Consider the following 13,250-nt stretch of genomic DNA (forward strand, 5'->3'; position numbering starts at 1 on the left):
TCGGGCAGGAGATACAAAAGTCTGAGAACACGAGTCTGAGAACACGCACTAACAGGTTCAAAAACAGCTTTTTCTCTGCTGTTACCAGATTTCTAAAAGTCTGAACTGATCTCTTCAGACATCTCTACTGAGTAGTACTGCACTCCGTATGCTCACCCGTTGCCTGTGCCTATGTATTTACATTGTATATTTATATATGTCCTATGTTTTTCTTCATGTATGGAATGATGTCTGGACTGTATACAGAACAATGCTTTTCACTGTACCTTGGCCTCAGTACAAGTGACAATAAAGCAAATCCAAATGTGTACCCTGGTCTGAATCAATTTGTATTGGCAACCCCCCTCCCACAAAATCGTGGTATAACCTCTGTTAATATCTTGGCTAGGATCAAAGCAGAGCAGTCCCTTGTTGGAAATGCTTTTTCCCCATTTAGTAAATTGATCAATCACCGCAAGACAGTATTTCTTCCCCTTTCTTAGAGAATGGTCCTGTAAAATCAATCTGCATTTATTCCCATGGTCCCCTGTGCCATGGCTAGTGGTATCATTACTGCCTTCCCTGGGCTATGCTGGGTGCAGGTAATTAATGAATTGTTGGCAATACTTAGCAACTTCCTGACCCATACCCTTCCACCACCAGCTCATTACCTCCCATACATTGTTCCGTCCACTTTGCTGATTACCATGATATATTCCCAATAGAGTTCATCGGACTCCCTGTGGGCCTAACACACTCCCGGAGGAGCTGGTTTAGCACACAGATAAATCGCTGGCTTTGAAAGCAGACCAAACCAGGCAGCAGCACGGTTCAATTCCCGTACCAGCCTCCCCAAACAGGCGCCGGAATGCGGCAACTAGAGGCTTTTCACAGTAACTTCATTGAAGCCTACTTGTGACAATAAGCGATTTTCATTTCATTTTTCCATACTCCATCCACATCTTGTGATGCTTCACTCTCTTCCCATTCTCCCTTTGCTTGTGTTTGTAGACTCGTAACATTTATGTCTGTAACGTCTTCTAGCTGCTTGGTTATCACACTCATCAATCCCACTTCCTCTTCTATCATTGCAGCCTCCTTGGCTACCTGGTTAACCTGGCTACTTGTTCCTAACTGTTCTGTCTGGTATATCAATTTTCCAATGTACTTTAACTTTAATCACCACGACTTTCTCTGGACACTGAGCAACCTCTATTAACTTCCTAATTAATTCCTCATATTGAATTGCCTGTCCACTAAAAGTGACCATTCCCGTTCTATCCAAAGGTCCTAAATAATCATGCACCGTTCCAAATGCATACTAACTATTCAGCCTTTTGCCTTCTGCCAATCTTAGGGCTTCTATTCAGGCCTTCACCTCCGCCACTTGGGTCTAATGATCATCTGCCAACCTTTCTCTTGCCTCTATCATTCCCCCTTCCTCCACTGCAGTCTATCCTGTTCGGGGATTCCCTCCAAATATTCTACAAGATCCATCCACATAGGTCATATCAACTCCCTCCAATAGATCCGCTCTCCCTCTGTCCACTTCCTCGTCACCATCCACTGCATCACCTTTATGGCTTTTTCCCTCCATATTCATGAATCCATGTTATCATCATCTCTTACTATAGTGATCAGTCCATCTGTTGGAAGCAACAGGCTTTCCCACTGCTCTTCTAGCATTTGATACAGATTTTAGCTTCCCAGTATTCAGAATCTGCACAAGGATGTGCACAGTGTGCAGAATGACTTCCCCCAACATGGTAATCGGCTTGCTTACTATGATCACCCAAGCAGCACAATCTGGTGCTTGAATGCATTTGGCTAAGCCAGGAGCCACAGAGGGTTGTTTATTTGAATAGTAGGCTATGGGTAGTTTGCGGTCCCCATGTCGTTGGGTCACTACAGCCTTTCCTGCAACTTAATTTTGTAAGAGGTCACCTTTATATAAAAACAAGCTGGAGGAGACTTAAAAATAAATTAACTGTCTGCTGAAAGGGTTTACTTTTCTACAGAACCCAAACGGGCGAGGGGTGTGCGGAGAAACTTGGCACGCAATTGCGTCACTTTACGCAAATGCTTTACGCAATGAAAAAATTCTCCAACCACAAAAAAAAACCTCAATTTTATTCTCCCCGTGTTTGCTTGGGTGTTCGCCTCCACAACCCAAAGATGTGCAGGGTAGGTGGATTGGCCACGCTAAATTGTCCCTTAATTGGGAAAAAAAAAGTTTGAAAGAAATATTAAGTTTTTTTTTAAACTCAAATGGTTTGAAAAGTTAAAATTGGATCACTGCCAAACTACAGGTGTATCTTTGTATAGGGAACAAACTGGTTGTGCAATTTTACGTGTACAGTTTAATTTCAAACTCAAACCTAATGTTTTGAATTCTAGAGCAGTTCAAATTTATTTTAAACAGAAAGTGACAGCAATTCAAATTGAATTCTAATTAATTCTACGTATTTTCCCAGGGAACTAAACACAATAAACAAAAACTCTTGCGCATCTCGAAACAAAAACAGTAAATTCTTTTGTGACGTTTTAACCTTAACTGAATCAACAATCACTATCCATCTTAAACTGTTCCTATGACTGATGGGAATACAAAACCCAGAGAGATTTTACAAGTGGACTCCGAGCTGGATTCTATTTCTGGTTTTGGGGGCAGGCGAGTACAGGTTCTCCCCTTGGAACCACATAAGGAACTGTACTTTTCCTTATCAACTCGCCTCCAACTCTGAATCAATCTTGGTTAATTAAAGTCTGTAAAATGCTTTTTCACATAAAGAGAATGGTTTGACACAAGCAGGTATTTCATTTACAGTTTGGCCAACCTAATTTTTAAATTTTCAATTGATCAGTTTCTTAGGTTTTTGGGTTAGGAGTTAAAGAAAAAAGAAAAGTACAGCACAGGAACAGGCCCTTCGGCCCTCCAAGCCTGTGCCGACCATGCTGCCCATCTAAACTAAAATCTTCTACACGTCCTGGTCCGTATCCCTCTATTCCCATCCTATTCATGTATTTGTCAAGATGCCTTTTAAATGTCACTATCATCCCTGCTTCCACCACCTCCTCCGGCAGCAAGTTCCAGGCACCCACTACCCTCTGTGTAAAAAAAAACTTGCCTCTGTAGCCACCTGGGGTGGCCACTGCCCAACACAAAATGGAAGATTGCAAGGAATGCAGGGAAAATGGACATGTTGTAAAGCAAGCAGCTTGCAAAGCGATTGTATATTGGGACGACTCAGAAACCAGTTTTTTTTTTTATAAATTTAGATTAGCCAATTATTTTTTCCAATTAAGGGGCAATTTAGCGCGGCCAATCCACCTACTCTGCACATTTTTGGGTTGTGGGGGCGAAACCCACGCAGACACGGGGAGAACGTGCAAACTCCACACGGACAGTGACCCAGAGCCGGGATCGAACCTGGGACCTCAGCGCCGTGAGGCGGTTATGCTAACCACTAGGCCACCGTGCTGCCCTTCAGAAACCAGTTTTGACTGTTGCAGAAACCAGACAGCACTGTGAAAATAAACCAGTTAACATACTAATGAGGCGATACCGGGCGATTCCCAGATACAATGGAAACAAGTTAAACGCAGATCGATACATTCTATGGAAGGCCAGACCCTTTGGCGCCAGAGGAGCCCAAAACAATAAGTCCCAAGAACCGCCCCAGTGACCGAGGAACTGCCCCATGATTGGGGGGATCAAACATAATCGATTGGGAAGAGACCCAATCGATTCCAAGCAGGTAAGGGAGTCCGCCCAAAGGGGCGCGGATCCCCTGGGACCTATAAAAGGCAGGTCCCACACATGGTTCAGTCTCCTGTCTCCTGCTCCAGCCTTCGGACAGCAGCCACTAACAAGTAAGTGCCTCCCAACGACCGCTACCAGAGATGGGCACTCCTGACCCCCTTTTTAATTGATACCAACCAGAGGTCTGCAGACCAGAGCAGAGCAAGAGGCCTTGTTCCCTGACCCAGCAGTTCCTTCGAGATAAGTATTAGTTATTTAGCGGTAGGAATAAGTTTAATCCTTTTAGCGTGTGCATGGGTAGTTATTATAATTGTATTACAATAAACACAGTTGTTTGGACTTACTAATTGGTGTAGGGTTTTATTGCTTTGAACTTCACCTTGAAGCTTGTGGCGGTGTCTTAACAACACCTGGCGACTCGAGCTTAGAACAGAAACAGAGCCAAATTGAGTGTTCAGCACACTCACACAGAAGTAGCAACACCTCGTACATCTCCTCGAAACCTTGCCCCTCGCACCTTAACCTATGCTCCCCAGTAATTGACCCCTCTACCCTGGAGAAAAGCCTCTGACTATCCACTCTGTCTACCCACCTCATAATTTTGTAGACCTCTATCAGGTCGCCCCTCAACCTCCGTCGTTCCAGTGAGAACAAACCGAGTTTATTCAACCGCTCCTCATAGCTAATGCAAAAGTGATATTGTCTCCATACCTCTCCAGTCCTCAACAAATTCAAAGTTACATCAAAGTTGATGCTCCGCCGCCATCAAGACCACTCTGATCAATTACCAGGTGCATTTGGTCCTTGAGGCTACTCTCCTTCACCTCAGGTATGGAAAACGCCCAGCTCTGCAAGTCTTGGGTTCGGTGTTCAGATCCATTTTATTGGGCCACCGTTCCAAACTGGTACAACTGCTAGCAAGTGTTCTTTAAAATGAAAAGTACTCACCAGATCATGATCTATCTTCACAGAGCCAGTCTACAGATCCTGCTGACTACACCAATTGGCAGAGAGATAAAGATCAGAGTCCGCAAAGACGAAATGAGACTTATTTTGTTCAAATTGGTTTATTTATACTGGCATAGGCTAGGAAATTCTTAACCATTCAAGGTGGAGCAGGAGCTCTCTGAAAAATTACAAAACTACCAGTTTTATACGGATATGCAGATTGTGATTACATCAATCAGCATGTTACACAGTAGTGCTCTATTTCAGCTCAATTATGTCTACAAGAAAAGATTACTTCATTACATGCCAAGTGAGTACACGTGATTATATTATCTAATCACTGTTAATACTACATTGCCCAATCACTACTAAGGCACATCGGCATTGTAGCATGTAATTACCTGTGGTTAGTCCCTCCCACTCCTCCTCTGTCCTGTTTGCTGTTCAAATTTCTTTCAACCTCTTCAGTGGGTAAAATTACTTCTGCATGAAACAAATGTGGGGTTTAACCACAAACTCTCTCTACTGTACTGGTGTAACATTTCCATTCATCACACCAGCTATCATTTGTTGCCCAAATGGAATCACTAGTTTAATATAAATTTTTGTTCACTTGTGGGTCGTTTTGAGCTATAAACCTATAGCCACTGGAAACAGGGTTGAGACTGCCCGAGTTTCTTTCGCAAAGGATACTTACAGTTAGCTGACTTTTGGGTTTCCCAAGTGCCAAAAGGAAAAGAGGAGTAAACTAATATCAACACCCAATCCCTAAATTTTAGGTACCTGCAACAACCTTCCAGCTATATCTGGTCCTCACTTTACCTGCTACTGATATCACTAAAGACAGGACTTGGGGGCAGCACAGTGGCACGGTGGGTTAGCCCTACAGCCTCAAGGCACCGAGATCCTTGGTTCGATCCCGGCTCTGGGTCACTGCCTGTGTGGAGTTTGCACATTCTCCCAGTGTTTGCGTGGGTTTCACCCCCACAACCCAAAGATGTGCAGGTTAGGTGGATTGGCCATGCTAAATTGCTCCTTAATTGGAAAAATTAATTGGGTGCTCCAAATTTAAAAAAAAAAGAAGACAGGACTTGGGCCTGGTGGTAGAGGACAGACTTCAAGAAGTATTTCACCTGCACTGGAAAATGACAGGCTGAAATATCTATCAAAGTAACATGACGTTTTTTCAAGACATGTTAATTTTCTATGGATATTGTCAACTGTAGCTCCCAGCTAATTTTAAGCAGCAAAGGGGAGAGAACATACTCCTGGTAAAAGAGAAAGCCATTTGTTAGTGCAATAGAAATTGGAGAAGAGAGATGTAATTTTTTTTTATGCTGTAGTGTTCAATGGGTCCGGTTAGCTCAGTTGGCTGTTATGTGGTTCAGAATTAATACCAGCATTGTGGGTACGATTCTATTCCAGCTCAGATAGACTTGGGACCTGCCTCCTTGCCCTCTCCCAAGAGTGGAAGAAAATGGCAAAACATCACTGACAAAATTAAATCTCAAGCTTGGAAGAAAAACAGGTGGTTTTATTCAAACATACAAAAATTCTTAACAGGGTTTGACAGGGCAGGTGCAGGAAGTTTCACCTGGCTGGGGTATCTAGAATCAGGACCCACAGTCTCAGAATAATGGGCAGGTCATTTAGGACCGAAATGAGGAGGATCCCCTTCAGTAAGAGGGTGCTGAATCTTTGGAACTCTCTGCCCGAGAAGGGTGCATGAGGCTCAGTTATCGAGTCTGTTCAAGATGGAGAGTATAGATTTCTACATATTAAAAACATCAAGGGATGCGAGGGCAGTGCAGGAAAATGTTGCTGAAGTACATCAGCTCCTGCTCTTATTTGTTATGTTCTTAAAAACTGGCAAAAAACCCCCAGCTCAAGATGAGTCAAAGACCCGCCTTTGGGCTGAGCACACATGGGAGCTCAATATTTGAAAGCAATAGAGCATCAACCTAGATTTAGCTTTTCAGAGTTGTAAAGATCACATGGCTCCTCTTGAGCAGCAGAGGAATTTTCCTGGTATACTGGTCAAAATTCATCCCACACGCACAAATTAACTGCTGATTTATCTTATTGCTGTTTCTGGGATACGACAAATTGTGTTGCTTCTCAATATTTACCTATGTAAAAGGCGACTGCACTTCCAAAATAATTACTTGGTTGTGAAATAGTTTGGGATATGGCAAGAATGTGAATGGGGCTATACAAATCAAAACTCCTTAATCAAAATTCTTCATTAAAGAAATGGAAATTTGGACTTTCTTAATCTATCAAAAGGAAATGTTAAATTGCAATTACTATCTAGGGGCAAGGAACATGGGTACTGCGAGCAAGATAATTCTAAACCTGCACTCGATTTGTAAACATATTAAATTCAGATAATGTTTGCTTGAGGTTGCTCACCAATGCCGATTCGCCCTACTGTCACAATTCATGTCACAGCTGGTTAGAATACTAACTTTGAACTGCTTTGGATACCAAGCCAATGTAGAAAATGCTGACATTTTCCAGGTCAGGCAACAACCATATGTGGAGGGGCAAAAATTGAGTTACCTTTTCAGGCCATTGGCCTACACTTTTCTTTCTCCTGTCTTCACAATTGCTGCCTGACCTGCTGAGCATCTCCACCATTTTCTGTTCTCTTCTAGATTTCCAGTAGCTAGTTCGACTGATGATGATAAAATAAAAACTAAATACTACCATGCTGGAAATCTGAAATGAAAACAAAGTGCTGGAAATGCTCAGCAGATCTGACAGCATCTACCAGGACGAAAATAGAGTTAACGTTGAGGTAAATATGGCTCTTCTTCAGAGCAGAAGAATCGTAATCTCTTTACTTCTATGGTATAAGGCAGGTTTGAATCACGTTTAACTGGATCTGAACGAAGTTCCCATTTAAAATAAGTTAAATCAATCTATTTGTAGTTTCTGCAGTTCTTAGATTTGTGACAGTGCCACTCAGTAACCTGCCACTAGGTGGTGCATAAGCACGGTCTGTTAACTCACTATTGATTTTTCTTCCAATAGTTTGCCATTGGGTTTGGCACAAGAAAACCTTTACTACGTACCTCTTTTGAGCTCCATACCTTAAGGGAAGGTGGAATTCAGTGTATGAGCATGAGTCTATAACCTCCATTAAAAACATATCATAGTGCATTGGGGCTTAAAACAACATGTCAGACAATGTACAATAATTCACATCTTAATTTATGTAAACAGTTAACAGAAAGAACATAGAACATTGTAGAAAATCTTCAAAACAACAGAATTTTAGAGGATTCGATTCACTACGCCATAATTAAAAGTCCCCAAGAAAACTGGAAATCTTTGCTCCACATAAAAAAGATTTGTTTTCCTCGATCGTCACATCAGAGGTCGATTTTTTCCTCATAGGCACACTTGCAGGAGGCCCCCTGACTGTCCAAATAGGGTTTACAGCCCAAATGCATAACAGCATTGAAAAGCAATTCTACAGCATGATCACAAGCTGCGAAACATAGAAAAATAAAGTTAAGTTAGAAGCAACTAACATTAAATAAAAACAACAGAGGACCCTGGAAAACCCCAGCAGATCTGCCAGGAGAGAAACAGAGTGAATTTTATTAAAATTTAGGCGTATCCAATTATTTGTTTCCAATTCAGGGGCAATTTAGCATGGCCAATCCACCTAGCCTGCACATCTTTGGGTTGTGGGAATGAAATCCACGCAAACATGGGAAGAATGTGCAAACTCCACACGGCCAGTGATCCAGGGCCGGGATCGAACCTGGGACCGTGGTGCCGTGAGCAGCAATGCTAACCACTGCGCCACCGTGCTGCCCAGAGAAACAGTTATAATGTTTCAAATCATAGACCCACTGTCCAAGTGATTATATCGAATGGCTTGTGCCCAGGTGAATATCTGAATGCTTTACTAATGTGATAGGTGTTGGCCTTCATTCATATTGAAAGGAGGGAGAACATAGAAACTGCAACAAAATGAAGGAATTTCAAGAACAAATGACAGATGTCCTGAGAGGGGGAGGAGGCGATTTGCATTGAGGCAATACATTTATGGAATATTTTTTAAAAGAGAAAAGGGAGGGGGTTTAAGATTTAGGAGAAAGGTCCAAATCTAAAGCTGCCGAACTCAACATAAAGTCCCGAGGGCTGCAAAGTGGCCGACTGGAAGATGAGATGCTGCTCCTCCTGCTTGCGACGGGCTTCACCGGAATATTGCAGCAGACCAAAGACTGACGTATGGGCATGAGAGCAAAGTGCTGAGTTAAAATGGGAAGCAACAGGAAGGTTGGGGTCATGCTTGTGGACTGAGCGAAAGTGTTCCACGAAACGGTCACCAAGTCTGTGTATAGTCCCTCCTATGTACAGGAGAAAACATTGAGAGCAAGAATTACAATAGACCAAATTGAAGGACGTGCAAGTGAGACGCTGCTGAACCTGAAAGGAATTTTTGGGGCCTGGAATGGTGAGAAGGGATGAGGTAAAGGGGCAGGTGTTGCACCTTCAGCGATTGCAAGGGGAGGTGTTGCGTGTCCCCATAAATTTAAATTCAATTGTCCGATGAAATTGTAAAATTGAGCACGCATATTCGACTTTGGCTTACTTGACTAAACCTTACTCACACATGTTGCAGGAGATCTTCAAAAAACTATTTTTAAATGTACTGACTGGAAACCGCCAATTGAATAATATAGACTAAAGCCACATTCCAGTGACTCGGGATCACAGTCCAAGATGGCTTCACATTTGCATCACTATACATTCTCCATTCCAAAACCACTGAAATGAGACAATCTGTCTGCAAAGTTGCATCAGGAATAATAGCGCTGAAGTGTATGAAAGAAGGCCATTACCTGTCATATTAGTAAAGCATCCAGATATTCACCTGGGCACAAACCTTTCGACATAATCACTTCAACAAAGTGACCTTGGCCGAGAGAGGGATTCCAAGCCATGACTTAATCAAGTTACAGCTGAAATACACTAGCCATGGCCATATTTGGGCCACTGAGCATTTGAAGAGAGGGAATCATGTGACAAGCCAACCACCTGTGCATTTAAGCATTTTTCGCTACAAAATAAGACAAGCAACGGAGATGCTGATGGAGCAAGACCTCGAATGGGTGTCTCACTCACTTATTCCATCCAACTTACAAACTCTGAACCTGTTTGCTGCTTTTGACTACGGACAGAAAAACAAATTCTCCCACGCAGCTACCTTCAGAAAACCAGGTAAATTGTTCATCTACAGCTCTAAACTGGGCGATGCCAAAGTCAGCAGGGCTGTGTGACAGCTGCAGGACCAAGTTCAGCCTGCAGCCAGCCAAATCACCAAACTTCACAGATCCTATACTTTAATTTTACTGGATTTTAAATTTGCTTAATCTATCCCCACCGCTGGCGGGGGGTGGGGGCGGAAGAGAGGAAATCAAAAAAAAGAAACCAGTTAATTCCATTGAAAGAAAATCTTGGTGCAGCATGGTGGTGCTTCTGCCTGCTGCTGCCTCACGCGCCAAGGAGCCGGGTTCGATGTCGGCCCCCTGTCACTGTGCAAACTCCACATGGATTCGCACATTCTCCCCGTGTCTGCGTAGGTCTCACCCCCACACCCAAAGATGTTCAGGGTATGTGGATTGCCTATGCTAAATTGCCCCTTAACTGGAAAAAATAAAGACAAAATCTTGCCTCAGAATTCTTCATAGAATCCCTACAATGCAGAAGGTGGCCATTTAGCCCATCTAGTCTGCGCCGACACTCTAAAAATAGCACCCCACCGAGGCTCACTGCCCCGCTCCATCTCCATAACCCCGCCTCGTCTTTGGACATCAAGGGGCAATTTAACCTGGTCATCCACCTAACCTACACATTTTTCAACAGTGGGAGGGAACCGGAGGAAACCCATGCAGACAAAGGCAGAATGTGCAACTCCACAGTCACCCACGGTCGGAATCGAATCGGGGTCCCTGGCACTGTGAAGCAGCAGTTCTAAACACTGTACCGCCCTCTATTTATTCAGTTTTTATTTTTAAACTCATCGACAGCAACACCATTCTCACCTGTTGAATACATTTTTACTTTGAGTTACATTACTTTAAAACTGTTAGACACAATTTTATCACACATTAATTTTATGTTGAAGTAAGTTCTCAAGCCAAATTCCTTACTTCATACTGAAACATATATAGATGGAGGTGTAAGTGTACAAGACAAATGTTCAAGTGAAAGTCAGCAATAGTATCAGCCTTGACTTGGTAGTAGTACTCTTGCCTCAGAGTCAGAGGTTGTGGGTCAAGTCCCACAGGAGACATCTGATCTAGGTTGACATTTCAGTACAACACTTAAATGGGGTGCGAAGGTGCTATTTCTCAAAACAAAACCATGTTTGCTCTTGCCGATAGATTTACAAGACGGTGGCACGGTGGCTCAATGGTTAGCACTGCTGCCTCACTGTCCGTGTGGAGTTTGCACATTCTCCTCATGCCTGCATGGGTCTCACCTCCACAACCCAAAGATGTGCAGGGTAGGTGGATTGGTCACACTAAATTGTCCCTTAATTGGAAAAAAAAAGAACTGAGTACTCTAAATTTAGATTTAAAAAAACAAAAACAAAAGATAGATTTACAAGATCACTGTTTTGAAGAGCAATGAAGGTTTCCTGGTGTCCCAGCCAACATTTATTCATCAAACAACATCACGAACAGATTATCTGGCAATTTATGTTTACAACATAAAATCTCACTGCTGCTTATGGGACCTTGCTTTGTACAAATTGGTTGCCAAGTTTGACGATAGTGGCTTGAGGATATGAAATGGTCCATATAAATCCAAATTTATTTTTATGACTGAGTGACTTCTTACACTAAAGAGGAGAATGTTAGATACCATTGAGCCCAAGAAATTAGTAACATGGGGCTGGATTCTCCGGTCCCCCAGCCACGTGTTTCTCGATAGCGTGCCGTTTGGTGGTGGCGGCATTCTCTCTTGCTGTTGCTAGTCAATGGAATTTCCCATTGAAGCCACCCCAAACCGCCGGGAAACCTGCAGATGGTGTGCGCTGCCAGCAGGAAAATAGAACCCCAACAGATTCCGAAGAATCTGGCCGGTGATCTTTTCATTTTTAAAACAAGCAAAACAGCCCGAGTGGCTGAAAAACCCTCCTCAGATGTAAAGATTTGACAGAAGGATTGCCTACCCAATAATGTTACAACACAAAGCTGTCATGTTGGGTGTCTTGGTTGGGAAAGACTAAGTGGCTGGTTAGGCCACCCTTTTCAGTTCTATTTTGTAAGAAATAAGCAAATTGTTCCAATCAATGCAGAGAAACATCACAGGCTGATTAGAAGACAGCTGGAGGAAACATGCTCAGACTAAAAGGGTAATTTTGGGGCCAACAGGAAATTCTTCCCATTATAAATTGAACACTGTGTATAGGATTGCCAGATAAAGTAGCAGAAAACCTGAAATCACGTTGAACATCAATCATCATGGCTGAAATCCTCATGGGCTGATATATAAATGTAAAGTGCAGTATGAGTCCCAGCTCAAGCCAGGAAATTACCAATAATGGAAAGAGGGGAATGTCAGATAACAGGGTAGGAAACTGTCAAGAAGTGTTTAAATCAGTCAGAAATAAGCACTTCACTGGGTGTTTATAAAGGGGAAACAGGTGAGATAACAGTAGTTCTATGTCAATGTGAATAAAGCTCTGTAGAGAAGACTAGGTTTCTGTCTGTTGAAGTTTAACAAAAAAATGCAGTTGATGCTTCAATGTACAGCACCAAAGCATTTGCAGCCCTCTGTAGCTATATCTCATGAATGGTGTAAACACAACCTAAGCAGTAACCACATTCTACCTGGAAGCAGTAAACATCAAACTATTTAACTGCACTTACCTTGCACAGTTGAATCCATTCCTAATGTTCTCTGTACATTTCTGCAGATTGTGGACAAGCAGTACTGAAACACTCCATCACAGTCCTGTTTAGCATTACCACAAGTATCATAACAACGATCATGCTGGTTGCAGCATTTTGTCATAGAAGGGATTCCCACGTCCAGCTATTTATTAAAAAAAAGACATAAATGTGAGTGGGCAGGAATCTCATGATAAAATCTGCAGTCAACATTAAAGATAGAGTGTTGACCCTCATTAAATCAGATCATAGGCAGTGCCTGATGGTTACAAGCAGCAAACATAATGGACAGCTGTTGTGAAATAAAAAAGATAGCACAGACAGATTTAGATATAATCTTTTTTATTTATTCAGCTGGTGTTGCTTTTAGCGCCTCAAACCTCTTAACTTGTGCTCCATTCTCAGGTCTGGCATGGACAGAATGCCCACATGATCAAGAAGTGGAGCCAGAGCATTTTGTTCGAGTACAAAACTGGTTTGAAAGCCAAAGCAAAGCACTCTGGGTGGGAACAGAAGGCTGAGGCCAAGAATCTGTCCTTGGAGGGAGGGAGATACTAACCTAGCTGGGCTAACAGACCAGCAGGAGGGAAGCAGGACAGGTTTCTCAGCCTTTGTGTATATTTATATTGAATCCCTGG

General features: G+C 42.7%; 1 protein-coding gene across 2 annotated transcripts in view; it reads right to left on the reverse strand.

Annotated features, from left to right (window-relative positions):
- The window catches only part of pla2g12a (phospholipase A2, group XIIA), a 72,087-nt gene that overhangs the window by 17,598 nt on the left and 41,239 nt on the right, over nt 1-13,250 (reverse strand). Inside the window, exons 4-5 of one of the 2 annotated variants that reach the window (XM_038774456.1) lie at nt 12,592-12,757; nt 4,794-8,186 (exon numbers count right to left, since the gene is read on the reverse strand). In XM_038774456.1, the coding sequence (XP_038630384.1) occupies nt 8,068-8,186; nt 12,592-12,757 (285 nt within the window). In that variant the 3' untranslated portion in view covers nt 4,794-8,067. Of the gene's footprint in view, nt 1-4,793; nt 8,187-12,591; nt 12,758-13,250 lie in introns of those variants that run through there. The other variant, XM_038774457.1, reaches the window with a different exon arrangement.

The sequence above is a fragment of the Scyliorhinus canicula genome, chromosome 17 (genome assembly GCF_902713615.1).
Source record: "Scyliorhinus canicula chromosome 17, sScyCan1.1, whole genome shotgun sequence".
Taxonomy (NCBI): Eukaryota; Metazoa; Chordata; class Chondrichthyes; order Carcharhiniformes; family Scyliorhinidae; genus Scyliorhinus; species Scyliorhinus canicula.